At 36.1% G+C, this 23,906-nt stretch overlaps 1 protein-coding gene across 2 annotated transcripts in view; it reads right to left on the bottom strand.

Annotated features, from left to right (window-relative positions):
- The window catches only part of SPRED1 (sprouty related EVH1 domain containing 1), a 60,020-nt gene that overhangs the window by 18,886 nt on the left and 17,228 nt on the right, over positions 1–23,906 (bottom strand). For both annotated transcript variants that reach the window (XM_033062405.1, XM_033062406.2), the window contains exon 2: positions 7,398–7,572. In XM_033062405.1, coding sequence (XP_032918296.1) covers positions 7,398–7,572 — 175 coding nt within the window. The remainder of the gene's footprint in view (positions 1–7,397; positions 7,573–23,906) is intronic.

Below are 23,906 nucleotides of genomic sequence, written 5' to 3'. Positions count from 1 at the left end.
AAATCTTTTAGGACTAGACTAACTTCATGTTGCTTTCAGGTAGCTTTTCAGATTTCTCCCAGAAAGGCTACTAGACAAGTGAAAGTAATACAAGAGAATTGTTTCAAAAAATGAAATTAATAAAACCTGAAATCTTTATGAACGTACTTGACAAATAATCATTTGTAGCTCATGTTCAACTATAAAAAACCAGTAACAGTGAATAATTAACAGAATTATTTGGGTACAAAATCATTACAGGTATACATGCACATTCAGTTATAAAGCAAAATCACAGTCTTCACATAGAATCATAAAACGGTTCGGATTGAAAGAAACCTCAAAGGCCATCTAGTTCCAACCCCCCTGCCATGGGCAGGGAGACCTTTCACTAGACCAGGTTGCTCACATCTCCACCCAAAATGGCCTTGAACACTTCCAGGAATGGAGCATTCACCACTTTTCTGTGCCACCTGTTCCAGTGCTTTACCACCCTCGCAACAAAGAATTCTTTCCTGGTACCTACTCTAAATCCACTCTCTTTAAATTTGAAGCCATTCCACCTCTTCCTGTCACACTATGCTCTGTCAAATAATCCCTCTCCAGCTTTTTTTGCAGGCTCCCTTCAGGTACTGGAAAGCCTTATCATTTTCCCCTTCAAAGAGTGTGGTTTTAAAATTATATTTGCATATTTACTTTACTGGCAAAAATTATTTTAAGCAACATTATTACACTGAGTGTTTATTGATTTGAAAAAATCCAATGTGAACCAGAAAGTATGGAGGGACATGCCCTGATCTGTTCCTACAGCAGTATAATAAAGCTCCCAGCAAGACAATGTGCCTCTGTATTTGATGATGAAGGCTTACACAGACTGAGAGATGAATGAGGAATTTCAATATTCTATAATTTCAATGATATTCTATCATCTCATTGATGAACTTTTAGAATTTTAATTAATTGTTCTGTTACGTATGTGGTTTTTTAAAAGAAAAGATATAAAATTCCTCATAGGATATGGTAAAATTACTTTAAGTATAAACAATTATATTGAGAAAACCCCTCAAACTTAAATATATATATATACACACACACACACACCAGTACTCGGGCTATTCTTACATATTCTTTGTGCTTCTTTTCTCCTTTCATTGTCTAATTATTACATAGGTAAATAGGTTTTTATCTCTTGCTCTTCATTATTTATTCCCCTTACTACCCACCAGTAATCATCTCCTCTCAACTGTTATTGCCTTTTACCTCTACCTCTAGAAGGATAATGATTTTCTACACATATAAACTCCTTCAGCATTAAATATTTTTGTTTCTCTCCTCAGATCTCCCTAAATAGTCAACAATATGTAGGTAAAACTGCCTACAAGAAACATAAAAAGGAATCTGTTTGCTGTAGGTCTGCAGAAAAAGTTGTTGCAGGAATTAAAAAAGGATTATTCTGCAGTGCTAAGGTCCATCAAATAATTTGATGATTTTAAACTTGCTTCCTCTTTGAAAGAGCAGTTAAAAATGAAGGCTTCTCACATCATTGCCTTTTCTAGGTGTGAGAGCTCTTTAGGGGGATGTCTATTACATTAACACCAACTATTTTAACAGTCTATTTTGCATGCAATGTCATCCAAAACATCAACAAAATGTATTGCAAGCCTGATTTTATAGCATCACAATGAATTTCTGGTCCCAAAGGGATTAATCCATATTACTTCATACTGAAAATTCATACCCAGTAACAATTTTACCACTAGAGATAAAAACTGGATTAACATTTCACTGAGTAGAAGCGATGGTTTTCAAAGACACACAAACCAAAGTACAAATCCCCAAACCAACTCCCTCCAGCCCAAAAAGCAACACTCACCTGCCACTTCCAACCCTTATATAATAAGCTATGATGAACAAAACAAGCAAACATTCTTTCCAACACTGTAACTGTTTTCAACTTGATTCAAGGAAACAGCAACTGATTTTTCCCATCTAAACAGTATGAAAACAGACTACTTAACACAGAAGACATAAGTGAAAGGACATTGAAAAGGGAAAAATATGTTGCATTAAAATTGTATGCGTTATCAGATAAAAAATCTATACAAGCAAGACTTGATGCCTGCCCAACCTGAGACAAAACTGAAAAGCTATAGGCCTCAATGAGCAGTGGGACACAAATTAATAAACATACAGGCCTTCAACAGTATTTGTTACATCCAGAAATACAAAAAACCCAAATCAAATAAAAAACATACCAACCATCCCCGGAAACAATTTTCTCTCCCTGAAACACTCTTGTGCTTTGCAGGAACAGTGAATTTTTAAATTAAAAACTTAATTTTGCCAAAGGCTTCCTGATGCTCAAGCATGCAAACTGCCATAGGGGTTGGGGAGGAAGTATCCTCATACGCGTATTCTCCAAGGCCTGGAAATGGAAACCAAGCTTTTTCAGTGTAGCTATATTTCAAAACTCTAATAATTTTTTAGTGCACTTTGCTATGGTTCAGAACTCCCTATGTCATAGGTGAAGATCTTATACTCCCCCACAAGTTTATCCAAAATATATATTCCCAAAGCCTTTTAGGTAGACTTTTCCCAAGATCTCCAGGGATAAGCACAGTAAAGACCTGAAAAATTGTAAATAAAGTGCCTACAGCTTAACTAAGTTTCATTTAATAAAAAATAACCAAACCCATGAGTTACTGTTCTGAAGGATTCCTTCATTTGGAGACTTATATTAAGACTTCCATGTCAATATGAAACATCCACTTTGGCACATAATAGAAAATGTTGCAGAATCATCAGACTCAAGACAGAAGAAAACCAGATCCACATGACAAAATATTTAAATTCTCAAGAGCATAAATAGAGTTGTATGTCTCCTGTTTAATGAAAAAATCCTTTTAATAGCTAGATGCCATTAAGTATAACATTAATTAATTCATTGCTACTCAAAAATACTTGTTTGCTTAATGTTTCTTTTCTCATCTTTAAAAACTAAATAAATTCTTAAAAGACAATAAAGTCTATCCGGCTTATGTAGACAGTATCAATCTCCAGAGTCAGAATTTTCTTCAGCATTTAAAATCCAGATATTTTTAAACAGAAATATAATGAGTATGTAAGATATGACATCATTAGAGTTTATTTCAGAAAAAAAAAAAGAAACTTTTGCATTTGATACAAATTTATTTCTTGGTAACAGACCAAATAATTGAACATTATGACATACTGGATACTATTTTACTGGTTTCTAGCTGTACTTTCAAAGCTCATAGAGCACAGGTAAAACAGACAGCTTCTCTGTTTCTCATTCCTAATCCAAATCTACAAACATAAGTACATAGTTTTAAAATGTTTTTTCTGCTTTACTCTTGGGAACAAGAAGCATGCTACAGAGTATATGAACCCAGTGCCACAGTAACATAATATTCTATGCATACTTCCTTTGACTCAATTCAAAAAAGAAGATGATGTAAGGGCTGTACTACAGCCCATCAGAATCAACCTTCCCTCAAACTTTAAAGACAATTTTAAAAGTAAATACTTAAGTTGGTAAACAGCAGGTTTTTAGAAGCTTCAGCTTTGTGTCTCTTCCTTTACACTATTTCTTTTTATTCAAAGGAAAGATCTTTAAACTTTGTAAACTTTGTCACTCCTGATTCATGATCTAAAAGATACTGGTATATATATTTTTTTCTCCTTTGATAAAAACCTGCATGGCAAAAGACTGGAGATGAAAATAAACCAGAGAAATCTATCAGATTTTTCATTCAAAAAGGTAGAATTCTCCAGTAGGTTTGTGCCTACTAAGTTTTAGCACTGTTTAGTGCTATTAAGATAGAAGAGAGTTGCTGTAAACACAGAAAAATAGAACAGCAGACCTGACCAGGTTACAAGGGAGTGCAATTGTTCCAAGCAGACCGGCTGGAGCCTGGTCTAGGAAGGTGATTATAATAAAGGGGGAAATGTGTAATTATGTGAAAAGCCTTCATGAAATACCCTTACATTCCAACACAAATCTAAACAACCTGAGCAAACTTAACAGGGAGCATTCTCTCTCAAATGAATTCAATGGTGCCACCACTTTGATTTTCTTCTCAGATAACTAGGATGTTTTGCGTGAATGCCACGAGATGTTTTAAATAGCTCTGTATTGCACAAAAATTTTGGAAGTTCTACACATAGTCTGAAGCTGGTTCATAGGAGGGCTGACTGCAACCTGCCTCTCAGGTCTAAAAAGAAACAACACAAGCCCTCTCCAACAAGGATCTTCAATATTTTGCTGTTAATTCCGGAGTATTTAATTTATATAGTTGACTTACAGACTGAGATCCATAGTTGAAATTAAATGCCTGTATAGCCTATAAAATACACGGAAAGATCTGGCACACTGGAATGGAACTGCAATGTAGTGTCAGAAGCAGCAAATAAAGTTAATTAGTTCTTCAGTATAAGCATTTAAGAGGCATCTGGAAGATACCTCCATCAAATACCTCACCTATGGATTTCAAGCTGCTTTGGGAGAGAATTCCACCTTTCTGCTGACACATTGGTTAAGTAGTTATACTGGCATCATGATTCACATTTATCTTAGGTAAAAGCCATCGATCTGAACTCCATTTACTTTCTAACCTAAGATATTTCAAAATCTATGCTTCTCCATATCACAGAAAAGTATTCCAAGTTCCACACTCTAGGTTTCCAGGATAAGAGAATTTCTGTACATTTTCTGGAAGCTAGGCCAGTTCACAAAAGAAGAGACTTATTTGCCAGAGAAAATAAAGATATAATCTTGATTAGAAAGGTATTTTAGCAATGTGTAATGTGACTTTAGATAATGTGGGGAAGTTAATTTATAAAAACGACTTTCTCTTTTAATCCACAGAAGTATTTTCAGAAACAGCTGTGTGTACCTTGCAAAAAGTTAGTGAACTGGAAACTATGGTCCAAGTGACTTGTAGATATTACAGTAGATTATTAATTAACCATTCCTGAAGAGACACGTACTCAAAGTCTGAATAGCTAAAATGTTAGAAACTGTTTAGGAAGTTTTAAAAAGAAAAAATTACGCTCTCTTTTCAAATACAATGGCAGAGCAACCAACTAAACAGCATGCTAACTTCAAAGATTATTCAGGCACTGAGATGTAATAAGGGCATTCTAAAATGAGACTAGAGGGAAGTTGGTGCACAGAAACAGTAGATTCAGCATAACGCTTCTGTAAAATCTGAAGATGATCAAAATATTTGGGTTTTACTCAATAGCAAACACAGCAACTTCCACTTTTGCTTTACTTTTAAATAAAAAAATAAAATATATAATTATTATGAAATATAATAGTCACATGTCACTTCTGTTTGGACTAAAACCCCAAATTTTGGTTTCATTAAAGAAAAAGTTAAAATTTATGCTTGAACACAGGAATATCCTAAGAATTAATGTAAAAACCATTAATCATATTGAAAGCATAATGATCAGAACAGTTTTAGAATTAGTGACATGCCCAAAAGAACTTCTCTTTCAGTACCTGCTATCTTCTGCCCTTTTAAGTAAGTGTCATGATCTAATTTTGTCATCATGTATCTTGGTGTAGGATCTTGACTCTTCTGTGCCAAGTGGGCTCTTGTTGCATACCATATACTACTTGGTGGTTAATTCATTACATATTAGCATATAACTGCATTATCTGAAGTCTGTAGAAATACATGAATACACAGTGACCTTTCATTCAGTTATGAAAGAATTACTGGCTCTCCAGTGTTCTTCTCCACACCCTAAATCTATATTTGTTAGTTCCCTGAGCTTTATTCAATATACACAGGAGAGATGTTAAAAGCTGCACTTCCACCTTTTATCCCGTGTTTTCGAGGGGCTGGCTTCCAACAGAAACTTCCCAGAACTACAGCAAGATTACAATCTGCCCTGACAGACTAGTTAGGTCACATTTGAGGGGCAAGTACAAGGAAGACAGATGGACACAGGATGGGACACACACAAAAAACTGAAAACAAAACAAACTGTTCAAGACAATAAAGGTTTGGAAAACATATCCATGCTATCATGAGCTTGATTTTAGACAGGAAGAGGGGGAGAAACATTTAAAACCTTCTACCAGAAGTGGAAACAAAACAAGTCTTGCCTGGGGAAATGGGAGAGAGGACACTGCAAACAGATCAGAACACTGATGGCCGGATATATTTATATGCATGCAGGCAAAACATTAAGCCAGTCTCTAGTTTGGAGCATTTTATTATTCTTAAGGCAAGCTGTGAACATTCCAAGTATTAAGAAAAAATTATCAAGTATCTCTAAATGCAATTAAGCTTCTCAGAAAGAGCCTCAACAAGGCTAAAAAAAGTGCTAAAGGGAACTACTGCTAAGTGAGGAAGGAACTGCAGGTGCACGTAGCTATGCGGGAACACAGGGTACTCTGCTAATAGCGCTACGCCCCACTGAAACAACTGAGTCAGCAGAATTTCTATTTATATGCTCTCTTCCTACAATAGTCACAGTCAAGGCAGAAAACTCAGCAGTCCTGCCTCAGGGGAGAAACTGGTGTGCTTGAGGAAGGGTCAGTAGTACAGTATAAGAAGTATAAAATTACTTTTAAGCTTACAGAGGAGTCAAAGTTCATTTGCAGAAAAGAAAAAATTCTTGATAAAAGTCACGAAGATGGAGCTTTTGTGCCTTCTCCACTTCTTTGTTCCACAGTGAGACACAGCACCATTGAGAAATCTGTTTGCCACTCAAGTAACCAAACAATCCTTAGTAAGCCTATTTTGTCTCCCTTACGTTTGCATGTAGAAATGGCTGAGATCCTACACCAGTTTTCCTTTTGTGAGGTTGATTTTCATGAAGCCTCTTAAGGGACTTTTATTACTGGTATTTTATGTAAGGTAGCTGATGAATGAATATTGTCTATGTGTTCATCAAACCAGGTCAATTCTTGGACCTGTTAGCTTCATGCTGTTTTTCAATTCAAAGTTGTTCTCATGTAAAATGGCTTCTTTTTGTCATAGCCATATTCCACAGCTAACCAAATCACTACTAAGGAATTCCACCTGATTTCATGTTCTTAATAAAATTCTCATTTCCAACACTCCTCCTAAATATAGAAACAATACTTTAATCTTCCATTGGAAGAAAAATTAATTGCAAAATTTTTACCAAAACGGATGGAGAGTTTCTAAAAAAATCAATGTGGTTGATTCTAAAAAAGCAGGGTATTATATTTAAAACAAATAACTGGCTCTTTTGGTACACATCATTGATATAGAAAAGTTCAGCAACAGCATTAGACAGACTATAAATTTACTTCAAATTTACTTATTAGTCTACAAGCAATAATAAGCAAGCATCTATACTTATGTCCCACATAGTTTTAATATGATTGTTAAATGGATGCAAATTGCTACCGTTTTATCCCTGAGTCGTTCTCCATGGATAAGAAAATCAGCACAGCTATTCTCTTCCTGGGGAATGACTTTGAAGACTGTGACACAGCTTAGTCCACCCCCTCCAAGTGGTAACCATCCACCACTTGAGTCATCCCGGGTCATCACCACAGCTCGCACTCGTGCATAACTATTACTGAAAGAGAAGCAAAAGAAGAAATTAGTTTTCCATAAACAACCTAAGTCTAGTAAAAAAACATAACAAAACCAACAAACCCACAACCAGGATCACAATAATTAACATTGGTTTTTCATAAACACATCACCTAGAAGAAAACAATTTAAGACCACTCTCTAAAAAACGTTCCTCCGTATTTTTACGCCTTCATTAGGACTTCTCAGAGCTCAAGATCTTTTGTAAAGAGGCTTAACCAGAGAATATAGTTGCCAAATCAAACTCATATTCTTCTAAAAACTTTACACTCAATGATGTAGCTAGAGGGCCGGAAAGAGAATAAGAATCAACTCCTGATTTATTTTAGACTAATCACGAAACCAGTCAGCCACTATGAAATTGCACAGAAAAGAGAACAAGAAAACAGAAAGAGGTCAGGCCTTCTGTCTCTGAAAGCTAAACAAGAACAGGCTTCTAGCCAGAAACCCTGCTTCCCTTCATCTATCCCTCTTCCCCCTGCATATAACTTGTCCTTTGCAAGGGTAGGTCAGGACACACACTGCAGGGGTTGAAAACAGAACCAGTTTCAACTACTTAAAATCCATATTTGCAGTGTCTACTTGCCGCTTCTCTCCTGTATCTGCATTGTGTGTAAAATTACTTGCATTTTACAATCTAACATCTTTTTCCATCATTTAGTATTTTTATAAAATAAACAAATTATTATCATGCCATTACTTAAAAGCCAAATTTCAGAGTATTGGAAAAAGAGACTTTAGTCACCTCCCTCTCTCTCTGCTCCCAGTTTTTTTCTTTTAAATTAAGTGAAAACTTTTAGTTTTGGTGATGCATTTGCCACTACACCACTTGGAAAACCCCATGGTTTGCCAAGGATGTTATGTTACATTTAAAGTACAGTTTACTGGATGAATGTAGCAGTCGATGACTGAACATTTCAACACCTTAAAATAAGGTGTTATCTTTCTGCAACATATTCCTGATTGAGAGTTTAAGTACTTATGCCACTTAGCACCAGTGATGTCAAATTTAAGGGCTGAAGAGGAAATATTAGAAGAGATCAAACTTGTTCCTTCTGCATTTGAGATAAAACTCTTCACCAAGCCGTTGCACTTTTAAAAGAGCACTGCTTTATTTCCAACATCCCCCCCCAAATCCCCAAAATAACAAAGGTAGGCTTTTTTGCGTAATTAATATATTACATTCTCACACACACGTATGATTCACAAATGATTCACTTGTGTGTGTGTGTATATATATATATATATATGAGCAAGCATCTAAAGCTTAAATACATAACGGTTGGAAAAAGAGAAAATTGTACAAAATTATAAATTTTTAGCTTATAGGCAGTTGAATTTTGCTTGCTGCCTCTGAGAAAAGCCCCCTCCTCTCTCTAAATCTCATAGTTAAAATGACAGTTCAGTCAATGTTGCTCACTATTTCTTTACCAACATCTTTTAGTTAAGTATTCAAACACAGCAGACAAATATATTAAAGTCCAATCCTTCATTGTACGCATCTATCACAATTCTAATGCCTGCAAATAAAACTGGCTACATCTCGACGCTTAATAATATTACTGAAAGCTGAATCATTCTTTCACTGGTCTCTACCACTGTGTTTCACTTGGAGCTAAGGTCAGACTGTAGTTGTACACTTCCTACACAGGTAGTCTTTCATCTCATTTCTCTCAAAGAGTCTCTTCTGACAGAAACTGAGGACACCAGGACTCTCCTCTAAACCAATACGAAATAGGATGCAACGATTGGTTAAGCCTAAAAACTGTCTTTACTATTCTCAATTTAAGTGAACCACAAATTTATCTTTTAAGTTATTCACTCTATAAATTTGGTCATAAATCTGAATATTAGAGCTTTTATTTGTGTATCAATCGACTGCAGCAAGAGTTCAGTTAAAGAGAACTTCCCTTAGGCTACATGAGAAAACCTACTACAACATTAATTTTTTCTTAAAATGGAAGTTCACATTCCACATCCATTTTCTTTCCAAGAACTGCCAAGGAGAAGCAAAGACAGAGGCTTAAGCAACATCCATTCACCAGAGCTCTCTGTCAGTGTTGGGGTTCTTTCCCCCATCCTATACTGAGATGTCTGGTCTGGTCTAGTTAACAACCTTGTGATTTGGTTTCCATATATTCCAAAGGAATGTTTTAAACATTTATCCTTTCAAATATTTTAGAAACTATTATTAAATCCAATGCATTAGTGCAAAATAAAATTCCCCCCAAAGTAATATTTAATGAACAATCTCTTAAATTTAAATAAGCCAATTTTTCTATATAACCACCCTGTAGATTGACTAGAAAAATTCTGTACCTGTAACAATGCCTAAGTCTACAAAGATTTTTAGTTTCATGTTTTTGTTGGTGGCTGTTGTTTAATATTTTTTATATTTGAATGGAACTCACAATTGGTAACAATAGCTATTTTTAGCAACAACAAAAGCTCGTTTGCAATTAACCAGAATGTAGTAGGACCTATGAATGATTCCCATTTCCAAAATCCTCTGCAAACAAACCAGGATCTGCCTGTCACACTAGTGGTGCTATGAAAGTGCTGGAAAGTCTTGTATCCGTAAGCATTATAGAACTTTAGAACAAATAACTGCTGGTGTACCTTAGTGGTGGGAAAAAGGTCAGACAAGGCTAAGCCTAAGGTTTTTACCTACTCTTGCATGTTTAGCAGCTTTATCAGGAATACCTGAACAAAAGAAAAATCAAACAAACAGGGCAATCAGTTGAGCATTGCTCTTACAAAGCCTTTTACCAGAGCTACCATAGGCATGTGGAATGGAGCATGAAGAGCAGCATTTCAAGAGCAGGTCCAAAGCTACTGTACTGAAGCCAACCTTTTCTGAGACTCCCTGGTTTTGGTTGTGGCCACTAGAAATTCTTGAGGCAGAGCAAGGTTTAAAGGAAATGGTACTTTGGCCAAAGCAGCATGTTGCTTTCTTGAAGTCAGTACTGAGGATGAGTAAGACTGGGGAAGACAACACTGGAATCCAAGACCAGTTTTTAACAACTAAGGAAACAGATCTCTCTAATATCTGAGTGCCTCAGGTGGGAGATAAGAGTATAGTATTTTTATGTGATTAAGGGGAATTATAAATTGGAATAAAGGAAAAAAAAAAAAAAAGGTTATCTACACTTTTTTCCCCTCTAGCAGTGAAGACTTACTGAGTAGTACAGCATGTATCTGAGTGCTATACCTAGCAAACCTGAAACAAAGCTATTTTAAGATACATCATAAAAATGTTTGTGAAGTTTCATCCTAAAAATATACTCAAATGAATATTTGATTATACCAAAATCAAAATCTAAAGTGGGATGAATTAAGCAGCTGTAAGAAAGCATTAGGGGCAAAATCAAAGGGTTAAAAACCGTAAGTTGACAGGAAAGATATGACCTACAGTCCTTGCCTGCCAGCAGCAGGCATTTTAAGAGCATCAAGCATTAAAATCTGACAAGACGTTTTAAAGGCTCTCTCCTCCCTCCAAAAGCTGTGTGTTTGTATCACTGCAAGGCTCTTGGGCCCTGACTTATGAGCTGGATGACTGAACTGTTGTGCAAGGTCAGGAAGCACGTCACTGGCCAAGACAGGCTGGGACCTTCAGCTCAACAACTAAGGAACAAGTCTGCTTTTGGTGGCTGAGAAGGAACACAATTGTAATTTCACCACCGTGATTTTTTTTTTTTGGGTGAAAAATAAATTACTTTGATCATTTGGGGTATTTCTTACATTTAATATCAAGACAAGAAAAATAACAAATGTTACTACATTTGTCCTTTATTCCATTAGCCAAGCAGAAGAGAATGAATATTTACAGTTTTCTGCCAAAATAATTTTCCCAGAGAAAAAGGGGAAGAGATTTTGGGGATAGTGGGGAAGCAGTCATCTTGGTCTTTACATATATTTTAACCTAGCTTCAAGAGTATGCAAGTGTTTCCTCTCCTAATTCATATTAAATATTGCCATTCTTGTACTGCATTTGCATATTTCTATTTTAATATAGGACTAAAAAAACAAAAGTGATTTCAGAGATGTTGCTTAAAGCAATTGTACTGTACTTGCTAATTGTTTTTTTTAGTACTCTACAGCTACTACCATTACCATCAAGAAACCTGAATTTGCAAGTGGAATTATAAACTGAACCATAAGAGAAACTGATTCTTTCAGCTTTGGTAAAAATACTTAGAATTATAATTTTTTCAAAGCTGGAAAGCAGGTTTGAAGAAATGGACCTGAAGTTTCATAGGGACCAAGCCAAAAGCACACCCTTGGGACAAAGGAGGGCAACGATGTTACCAGCAGGTCACAGAAGCGGATCCTCTGTCTCTACTCAGCCCCACTGAGGCCACATCTGGAGAGCTTTGTCCAGTGTTGGGCTTTCCAGTACTCAAGAGACATGGAGCTCCTGGAGTGGGTCCAGCAGAGTGCAACAAAAATGATTAAGAGACTGAAGCATCCATCATATGAGGGAAGGCTGAGAGAGCTGGGACTGCTTAGCCCAGGAAGAAGGAAAGACTTGTGGGTATTTTCTTAGTGCATACAAATAGCTCAAGGCAGGGTGCAAAGAGGACAGACAGAGGCTGCTTTCAGTGGTGCCCAGTGAGAGCACTAGAGACAATGGACAAACTGAAACACAGGACGTTCCATTTGAACATCAGCAGCCATGTTTTCCCTGTCAGAGTACCTGAGTACTGATGCAGGTTATCCAGAGAAGCTGTGGAGTCTCCATCCTCGGAGAGTTTCAAAAGCCATCTGGACACAGTCCTAGGTAAGCTGATTTAGGTGACTCTTTCTTGAGCAGCAGGAAAGATGACATCCAGAGATGCCTTCCAATCTCAGTCATTCTCTCTTTTCTTTAATTTCATATTTCAAAGCACAGCAATTTCAATAAAATACAACTTCATAAATATAACCCATAAATATATGGGTTAATTTATAAAAATTCATGATACTTCGAAGCAAGAGTTGTGGCTGTGCTATTTAAACAATTCTGACAAGGCTAAAGGGAAAAAAAAGGCATTCTGAAAAATCGTGACACACTCTGCTATGAAATTACACTATCTTTGCTGGCACCCAAGTAACAGTTCCAGGCTGGTCTCCAAATGTGAAATGGTCATGGATCAAGGCTATTTAACTTTGACTGGCACTTACACACATACACTTTAGTCCCTCCAGCTTCTGGTGCAATATACTTTTGTGTTTGGAGCCTTACCAGAAGAGCATACAAGAATCACACTTGGCTTTTTATGGTTCTTATTATCCAAACAGCTAGCAGAAGACTTTATAATTCCCAGCCAGAGAAGTTATCATGAGTACATACATGTCCATAAGTACATACCAAAAGGTACTGTCAGACCACTAAGTTAAAGTCTGCTTTACTTGCAGATAGCAATTTTTTAGTATTGACTCAATATAGAAAGAAAAATAATGTCACCAATACCACATGACCTTCTCAGTACACTGCTGATGTTATAAATCTTTGTTACTAAAACTTTAGAGAATGAGTGCCACTGGCACAAAATATTAATGACTTACCTAAAACAGGAGGAGATGCAAATGTAGCACAAGTGCTAAAGAAGACATAATTTACATCAAGTGAATGTATGACAGCATATCTTATTATTTTTTAATGAAGAGGATAGTGCCGTAATAACAGTTACTAAATGAGGCTCTCCTTAACATCACTGTTACCCTGCTCCTCCCAAAATGATATCAATGAATCAGAATATACTCCAAACTCTTATACTGGTAGAAGGCAAGACTTGTCAAATTTTCTCCTTTAAAAAGAGGCAAGAGGTATTTCTCACAATAAACAGTAAACGTGCAAGGCTACTATGGCTAGGAAGTTTCTTTCTGTGAGGAGTTTTGCAAGGAAAGACATGGATTTCCAGAAGGAACTACACACAAATGCTGTTACATTTAGGATACTGGTAACCCCACTGGTTTACTGAAGAGCTTTGTATTTTGTCAAAAAACCTGAATGGAACATTTCTGCTCAAATAACAAACCCCAAAAAACCAACAACACAACAAGAAGAAAATCAATTTACAGAAACCTGAGCTACCAAGTAAAATGGCTTGAACCCAAAATGGCAGAAGGAAAAAGTTATTATTTACAGTATTATGTAAATAGGAACGGATAACTGGAATCCTAAAAGAGCCAAAAATACATGATTACAATTATTATTTAGTAGAAGAGGTTCATAAAAGAAGTGTTTAACAGTGCACCTACAATTCAAATAAAATGAGACACAAATGAACAAGTGTCAAAATACGACATTGCTCTCATGAGTTGTTCTTTGGACACACCATAAGAATAATTAAAAAAAATAAAAGTAGGAATGGGGTTCTATTGTTCCTATTTGAATATAGACAATTTAATATTTATATTCATATAAAGTAATCAATGCTACAAGGATGAATGACTGCTGCTGTAAGCTCTTTTGCAAAGCACAAGAACATACAAAAAATGAAGAAGCTGTTAAGATTTGAAACCCATCAAAATTACATATAAAGTATGTATTTGACATTTGTATGAAATACATTTTAGCCCTGTTCCCCAGCATCTTCTCTTGTTTTATAATTGTAGCTAGTTTCTATTACTTCTGTATATCATCCATGAAGGCTGGTTAAATAAAGTAATATTTTGTCACACTGAAGGAGATCACAACACATACTTGGATTCTACTCCTTTTAAAGAAACTGCTTTCTGAAGGCCTAAGTTTTCATAATAGAAATAGTTCTGTAACACCATCTGGTCAAGGTATATTACAGTAATTTCACGACTATAAGGCGCACTTTTTTTGCAGCGAGGATCTGCCGCCGGCTCCCCCCGCACGGTTGCTGGCCGCAGCCCTGCCTCCACTTGGCAGCCGTGGTCCCGCAGGCCCACTTCCACCGGGCCGCCGTGGCACCGCGGGCCCACCTCCACCCGGCTGCCACAGCCCTGCCACTTCCAGGTTGGCAAATGTCCGAACTTTGTCCATACATAAGGCGCACCAGACTATAAGGTGCACTTCCGGGTTTGGGCCAAAATTTTTCTCAAAAGGGTGCGCCTTATAGTGAAATTACTGTACTTAGAAAATGGCACCAAATATAAAATACACAATCAAATAAAAAACCCAAACATTCTTATTTTCCTTCTACACTTCCCCACAAAAATTAAAAAGAGTCAAAGTAACATTCAAAGATGGTTCTACAGGTTTTGGATACATGTAGTAGAATGAAATAAATATCATATAGTATGTAATTTCCCTTTGTAGTAGTTTATGAGATAAGCTGGACATGGAAGATGCTTTTGACCACTTCCACAGTCGTCTGTACACAAACAGGACTGCTGGTACCAAAGACTTCTGGATTAAATTCCATCCAGTTTTAGGTAGATGGGTAACATAATTCAAGTGGTCAGATCCTGGTACTCATGTACCCTCCAAATTTAATGGGCTTCTTCCAGAAAACTCTAAATTTGCCTCATTTTTAAAGGCTGAGAGCTATAACTCCAGAAATATCCCCTCTTTATTCTAGCCTGAATTCCCTTCTCAGCATATATTCTCATAGTTTTTGCTTCTTCCTTACCTCAGAATTTCTGAAGATCCACAAGAATCTCTTCATTCCATTTATAGCACAGAACTGTCTGCACCTTCTTTTAATTCTGTGAAATCATTACTTGTTTCTTACCAAGCTATTGGGTACTGATGCCATGTATTAATTCTGATTTGTTTACCATGGAAATGTGTAAAGAAAGATGGATGAGGTCGCAAATGAAACAAGAGAAAGAGGTTTAGTTTGGGGTTTTTTTTAACGAGAAAAGTTATCATTTATTTCCAACCTTGCAAAAACAAAGAAACATCTAAAGAAATGATGGAACACAAGCTTTTCATTTTCTTGAGCTCTTCAGCAAACTTAGGACAAGCACAAGACTGCAGCCTAAGGCAGATTCCACTGAAACTAAGACAGCTTGGCACTTCCAGTGCATTTCATCAAACAGCACCATCCAGTCTAGACTTCTTTTTTTTTTTTTAATAAAGCTTACAGATTCATTTGCACATTTCATTTTCCTGGGAATAACAATGATTACTACAGTTTGGGACAACAATTTATGGAAATATTTTAGGTAACATTCGTATCTGGACAGGTCAAAATTCTCTTTTCTCTCACAGCCATTTTCCTCCAGTCTTATATGCTCACAAAGTCCAAGTATGAAGTAAGCAAGTGCAATTAGATCACTCTCATTGTCAAAGCTGATCATCTAGCCACTGAGGTTATGGATGGCAGGACCGGAAATCCTGTTAACAGGCGTGAATACATTAATCAACAAGTCATTTTGTAATAAAGCTCCTGACCACTAAAATAAGATGAAGGTAATTAACATATTCCTTATAAACTACTTTAGCTACCCTAAGGTACAACAGACTACTAAATATGTTATTTTCAAACAAGTACCTGCGTACTTTTTATTCCACTGCTTGTTGTATTTAGGAATAGTGCTCCACAAATGCTCAGATAGCTGTTATTTTCCTCCACCTAAGAACTTATATAGCAAAAAATAAAGGACAAAGCTGTTATACTTTCTCAAACAGGTCAGAAAATATCATCACAGATTTTTTGTATTTACCCTGTCAGGTTGTCCTGGACTACAGACCCTTTGGGCCAGGGAGCATCTGAAATGAGCATTAATTCAATGAAGCTCAGAGTTGCATGTTGGTGTACAGAGCTTAGAGGGTGAGCTGCTACATACTCTTGAACATTTGGCAATGCATAATGGAAGAAAAAAGCACCAGACCCACTGAGCTTACTCACCTAATATTGTTATTAGGTAGGCAGACACAAAATCTAAATTTTAATCCTATCACATTAAAAGACATTTCTAAAAGGTACAGGTCATTTCTGGCATGCATTTCCCATTCAGCCTGCACAGAATAGGAACAGAACCTGGAACCAAATAAAGCATATGCACACTTATAAAAATACTCTAACAGCTTTGCTGAGCTGTGAGATTGCTAATGAATGCTGTATACAAATAACATTCATGTGCTTAAACCCATGTGAATTGAAATTGTAGCATCATTCATTGATATTGTTAAATCTAAAGCTTGTCTCAACATTTGCATTGATGTGGCTTTTCAAGGACTTCAACCACACAATATGAAAGCAATCTGGCAAAGTAAATCATATTCTAAGAAAATCCCTAATTCTCCTTTTAACACCATAACAGAAAACATCCAAAGGATGTTTCAAACACACACAAATGGACAAATCATAAATGTCTGCACTAACAAAACAGAAAGACTACAAATCAAATGCAAAGTCAAAGTAAAAAAGTCAGTCTGAATGAGCCTTAAGAAAGAAGCCTGTGAACTTACAGAACTTTTTTAAAGGTGCATGTCCACTGATCAAAAAACAGAAGTTACCATTCCCTTGCTACACAGCGCCACATTTCATGGTTTGGACCAGTCTTTTCTGTCATTTTAACAAACCGTGAATATTTCACAGAGAGGAAATAAATGGAAATAAACAGGTGAAATACAAATGCAAATATTTCTATTACAATAATCCATCAAACCAGGAAAAATAAAATATTAATAAGATTATACAAAATGTTTCAATGGATGCCCCTTATATTTGCCATACATCAGCATGAATAATGTAACTCACAGAGCCATTATATAACTGTATGATTGTATTTGATAAGCTCAGTAATAATTAGCAGTCTAACCAGCAGTCTAAGAGAAATAGGTGACCCATGAGCCCTAAGGTCAGAACATAGGAATACTAACAGCATCACCCCTAAAAATGTGTAACTAAGCCTTGGTTTACTATATTCCCCATTCCAACTACTGCTAAAGGATTATTCTTCACAAGTTTCTACAAAAAAAGTTGCATGTAATGAATACATAGGTTGTGTATGATCATAACAAAGGCAGTGCAAGGCCTCTGAGTTCAAAACAAAGATTATTTAAGTTCCATTGTTTGCTGCTTTTCCAGAAGAAAAGTTACCCTCTCACCAAATACGCAATAAACAAAAATAAGAAAAAATTCACACTTTACAAATGACAGTCATGAGAACTCCTACAATAATCACTGAAGCTCTGTCTATTCAGCAGCTTAAAAAGGATAATGGATAATTGAAGAAAAAACAGAAAATTTTGTATCTCTGCTTAGAGAGACTGAAGACATTATATACTCAGTAAACATAAGGAGAAATTAAACTGGTAGAACAGACAAATAGGTATAGATGGAGAAGATCAAACTCAAGGACTTCAATTTGGCTCTTTCGATAGTACCCATGTGTTTTGTTACAGACCTTTGCTCTTACTGCAGCAACAGAAGGACCTTTAATATTTATACTCTAAGGACAGGGTCTACTACAGGACAGTGAGGATTACAAATAATTTTCCCTTATTATAAATAACAATGAATTTTGAGTACTTTTATCTGCAAGAATACTGTCCAAGTAATTCAAATAAGCCAGGAGAAGTCATTAAGTGTTTTATTAGCTGAAGAAAAACAATCAGCATTTTATTATGCAGGCTGAAAAGCAAAGTCAAAGGACCAACAGCATATTACAATTAACTGCTTTAGTGGTGCTAACAATCTCTAAATTTTGAGCTAAAATGTTCACTGTTTAAGAATTTAAGTCTCAAGTATTGGCTGCATCACACAGGTTCATCTAACAGTTCCGTGCATTTTGCTCAAAACCCAACACTGGGAATGCATGTATCACATACAAGCTTTACATACAGAATGTAAAATAGTGTAGTGTTTTTGAGGGCTCTGCTTCTTAAATTTGGTTGCTTAAATATCAAGAAATTAAATTGAGTTGAAAGAGAAGAAAGAATCTTCTCTAGTCATGCAGCAATTCCTGGACAGATTCATTTGCCTGTAAATTCAATTATACTGGGAGGAATGGATAAAATACTTTTTTAGTCAGCAAGTTCTTAAAGAGAAGTAATTATTTGAGTAAAGGAAATTTAGAACTGCCACTGTAAATTTAGATACCATTAGGTAGCTATATCTTTGTAGCTTATCCTTGGTTTCTTCACCCCTGTGTTGACTGGGAAGTGTTATGTGCCCAGTAGTCCATACAACCATCTATATGAGGCATTTTAACAGAAGACTGAGTAAAAACCTAATACTGCCTATTCTACATAAAAAAATGATAAAAAAATACCAAGCAAAAACCATCTGACACAGTTGTTTCTTTAGGAAACACACAAAAAAAAATACATTACACAAGTGTTATTTAAGGGGAAGAAGAGGGAGCTAAAAATGCCAGAACTCAAGTAACCAAAGTCATAGACATTTCAAAAGTCAGTGACATGAAAAGATTGAGGGCGTAAATTGTCTGCTGCCAAGTAAATAAGAGTAGTGGGGAAAAAAATAAAGTGGGGGGGGGGGGGCGGGGAAAGGGATGCAGAAGAAATAGGAAAGAGAAAGGAAACAGTATCCCCTTTTCCCAAACAAGAAGCAGACACATGAGGAAAAACTAGGTGCTCTTCATCAACGACAAGCATAACCACAATGCACATCACTGTTTGACATGTAATTGTTATGCTATGGCTTCCTACAATACACTGATTTTTTTTTTCCTGGATTAAAAAGGCAGTAGGCGAATTTAACTTAGGAAAAAAATTGGTTAGATTGGTTCAAATTAAAAGAATCCAGAGTAAAATAGAATTTTATAATTTTTAACTGCATGTTAAGTAATTTCCAGAAAATACAAGTTATTGTATCAAAATCTAACCATATTAACAGTTCTAACAGGTGTAAAACTGGTAAGCATCATGAAGAAGTGGAAAGAATGGTTTTAAGAAGCATTTCCAATGAGTAAGCAGAGACAGCCGAAAATGCAGAGCAATCAGATTTCTTTTAATCTTTCCTGAAACTCTTCTCTGCAGCATAATCTCAGGAGCTTCTTAAACAGAGACTTGTGAAAGAACACAAAACTACTGACAGTTCTACACTATCTCCTGCTAATAAATCCAAGGCAACTTGCATACCTACACTACAGTTATTGTTATAAACACTTTAAAGTAATATGATCTGGCACCGTTGCCAGAAGCACTCTCCATTGTACTCTTGTCCTGATCATTTATTTCTACCATGCACTTTCTCCACTGCTCCTGCAGATTTGCAGTTATCAACCCTGGGAAAGCTGATGTGAATCAAGACTAATCCAGAAGAAAGAGCAACTTCCAGTACAATCCAGTACAATTATCCAACCCTGATCAGTAAATTACAGCTCAGTTGGAGTTTGCCTGCTTATCTACATTACATATATATTTTAAGATTATGAAACAATTAACAATTTGAACACCTAGGATTTAAGTCACGAAGTTTGGCACATTTGACCTTTTTCTGCAATATAAGCATAAAGAGAAAATCTAATGATCAAGTTTTCTGGCTTTATACGTGAGGAACTATGAGGACCAAACATGTAAAAAAGTAATGGAAAAAAATGTTCTTCCTCCCAAGAAACATATTTTCTTTCTCTAAATTCTTACTGTGAGAGGTTTTGGCCCTCCTTTTATTGGTTATGCCCAGTTTACATGCTAACAAAACAAACAATTTCCTTTATGTAATGACTGAATACACAAAAAAACCCCACTCTTGATTCCAAAAGGTGCAAAGGGATTAACTCTGGTAGCACAGAAAATAGGTATTCTGAACACTAAAAAGTTCATCCATTAATGTAGTGAAAGAAACCACAATTTTCAAGAAATACAACTGAAAATACATCACAAGAAGAGAATAAATTACAAGTACATATAACCTGTATGTAGCTTTAAATCTGTGTATCATTAATCCATGCAAAACCTAGTATTTTCAGTGCAGATATAAAATAAATGAGTACTTTTGTTCTGCACATTAAAACATTGATACAGTATATATGGTCCAACTTTTATACTAATACACCAAAAATTTTACAATAAATTAGCACTAAAGATAGAAGTCCTACTGTATGAATTTAGAAGAGAATGGAAACTACCATAGGTCTCAGGAACAGTTAGGAGTATTCCATCTGGATCTTTTCACTGGAAAGGAATTATAGCAGCCTCTGTTTGGAAGAAGTTTAATACATACCAAACAAATGTGATTTGCCTGAAGTGATTCATCTCCTCATCTTCATTGATGCATAGTCACCAGTACTCAAGGAAATATCACCCAAAAAAGGTTCTAAAATAGAAAACTACCCTTTAAAAACAACCTAGAAAAACTCACTTGGCAACTGAACATTTTCTGCTACAAAACATTTATTCACAATAAACAAAAACCAAAACCAATGAAGTGACTGTATTTTTAACTAAGTACTTGTAAAGGAGATGCTTTTAATCTAGATTAGTCAATTTATTGGTAAAATACATTTTCCAAACTACAGTACTACTGGCATCATGAACCACTGCTGCTTGTAACCACTTCCCCCTCCCACCCCGTTCGTGTTCCTGCATTATTATGCCAAGCACATAAGGGAGAGGAAATACAAATCTCCCCTCTACAAAAGAGGAAGAAGGAAAAAAAAAGCCTGAAACATGAAAACCCTACAAGTTTTGCAACTCTTCATCCTTTAATAAGAATCATTATTTACAAAAAATTATTCAGCATTTGTTGAGAATGCAAGGAAATAATACAAATACAAAAATCCATGCATTCCAAACTTTAAACACTGGTTTCCAGTAAACTGGCACTCAAAAGAAAAAAGATTGCACTCATGTAAGCATTTTGACACAGACAGACGATGCATCTCTAGGAGACAAATTAAAAGGTGATGCTCCATTGAACAGTTACGTGATAGGAGTACACTGTACTATGCATAGCACATAAATGCTACATAGATCTCTCATTTTTTGAATTCCTTATTAATTGCAAGATGTTATCCATAGGAGATGTCTGAGTTGCCATAAATGTAGAGTTCTATCAGTGATTTGGCATCTCTAGGTCTGCAGTAAAAATTATTTGCTTTTATGGGATAATAGGAAAGCTAAAACTGTACACCTAAATCCAGCCTGAACTCCTCCCCCTTTCTTCTCCAGTCTTGGTAGACAATTCTCCTACCTCCTTTGTGTTAACTTAAATTGGTATACAACTGTAAAGGGAACTGGTTGTGCAACCAAAACAGAAAACTCATCCTCCCAAAAAGATTTTTCTGATAGATCAGTGCCCCAACTTACCCTTAGTCATGTGCCGCTTACATCTAGGGCCAAGGTTGTGTAGGTGAATGCAAACTATGTCTTTCATTGGCAGTTCAAAACTATATTTCATCATTAGAAATGCAGATTTGCATAGGTTTTTAAAGACTTATCTAAAATATTCATTTTGGGGGACACATGTATGCATAAGGGATTTTTTTTATCCACAGGAAAGCCACAGAAGTTGCTCTATAGTCTACACAATTTTTAAAAAATTCTAAATAGACTGCCCTTTCATTGTTTACAGTTTTAACTCAGTAAAGCAGTAAAGATTTAAATCAGACTGAAACTGATAACCAATATCCTAGCCACTTGTCTAACATAAAAATCCATTTGTTCCTCTTGTACACTCTGGAAACAACTAACATTACACCTTTGCTTTAAGGGACCCAGAAACCAAGAAAAAAATTTCTGTTGCATTTGGCATATTTCAGTCCCTGTGAATCTATTTATACACATACTTCCTAGGTGTGAACCCTAAGAAAGTCTCATTCAGTCAGGATACTGTTACAGCAGTATTTTCCAGATAAAGCCAGTAGTGCATACATTCAGCCAAATGTAGAGCTTGAAAAAATGGAAGTTAAAAACAAAAAAAACAAGCCATGATTAACTTTGCAAAGCTAGAGGTTGAGAGCACCACAGTCTTGTTTCAGATATGAAATAAACACTTTTATCATTTTAAATTGAAATTATCCCTTTAAATCTATTTATGCATTTACTCTTCATACTAATATTCCAGCTTCTTGAGCAGCATACACACAGTTAAAATCCAACGCTTATTAGAATAGACTTCTGGTGGGAAGTGCTAAGAATTCACCCCACTGCCTACCAATCTATCCAGAAATCTGTTCTCACTCCTACTTCCTCCTGTCTGTTCCTTTCTGAAACAGCAGTAGGGGGGTTGGGAGTTTGCCTTTCCTCTACTGGATCACAGTTGTGTACATGAACTGTACCAGACCATATGGCAATCTCTCTCAATCCATAAGAGGCAAAACAAGCTTCCTACCAAGCTAATCTGAAGAGAAGCAGGTAAGAGCGAGAGCCTACAGACACCAGTGTCCACATGCCTATGTTCACAGAGACCAGTTACTACATCTATGCCTAATAGAGCAAGTAACAAGTAGGAAGAACAGAAAATGTTACTTCAAGGATAAGAGCAGCCCTGTTCATACCCACAGAAATATGCTCCAGCTTCTGTCTAGCTGCCTACATGCGACTTCAAGAGGTCCGGAGAAAAACCAAACACTCCCATGTATTGTGCCGGAAGGTTTTGACATAAAGAAAATTACTGTATTGAAGAAAAAATAGTGTCTGGTTGATGAGCAATGCATGCAGAGGATAAGCCCACTGCTAGTGAGTGAGACTAAAGAAAAAGGTTAGACTCTGAAAAGAAACCTCCCTGACTGCCTGGAAGCAGCCAGACAAGACCAGGCCAATCAGAAATATAGTGAAGATGGATTTTCCTTCCAGGAAGGGAAAGCATTAACGTTTTATTGAACACAAAATTGCAAAAATCCAGTAGGAAAACCACTTCAAGACAGCACCTGAGCTGATATTCAACTCCTCAGTCTCAGTGAAGAGCTGACAGGATTCCCAAAAAGGCACAGCCTTTAGATCCATGAAACCTGTGTTTAACTCTCATAAAACCAGAATTGTCTCTTCAAATACACTGAAATAGGATCTTGCACATATTCTTTTCTGATAAATTAAAAATTATTTTTACAGAGATTTTATTTTCAATCTAATGAATTAACAATTGCATTTTACAACAGCTTTTAGTCCAGCAACCAAGTTTTATGTAAAATAGTACAAAAGTTTGTCAGCATTTTTATACTACGTTTTAGGTTATACAACATACATGACTTGATAGAAAATAGTTCCCTCAGCTATGTAATTTTTACTTTTTAGTTTAATTCAACTAGTAGAGTCATTATATCTGTATAACAACACAGTCATCTAATTTTCCTATTAAATGTTTCTGCTCACTGCTATGCTCTTCGATTCTTTACTACCATAGACAACTTACTGAGAACAAGCAGCTTTGCTAGAGGGACTAGCAAGCAAAACTGAAGTGGCAGAAGGTGTTGCCTACTTACCTGCCCTGAAGCAACATGAAAACC

Source organism: Catharus ustulatus, chromosome 6 (genome assembly GCF_009819885.2).
Source record: "Catharus ustulatus isolate bCatUst1 chromosome 6, bCatUst1.pri.v2, whole genome shotgun sequence".
NCBI classification, from domain to species: domain Eukaryota; kingdom Metazoa; phylum Chordata; class Aves; order Passeriformes; family Turdidae; genus Catharus; species Catharus ustulatus.
This window is presented reverse-complemented; position numbering and strand designations above follow the sequence as displayed.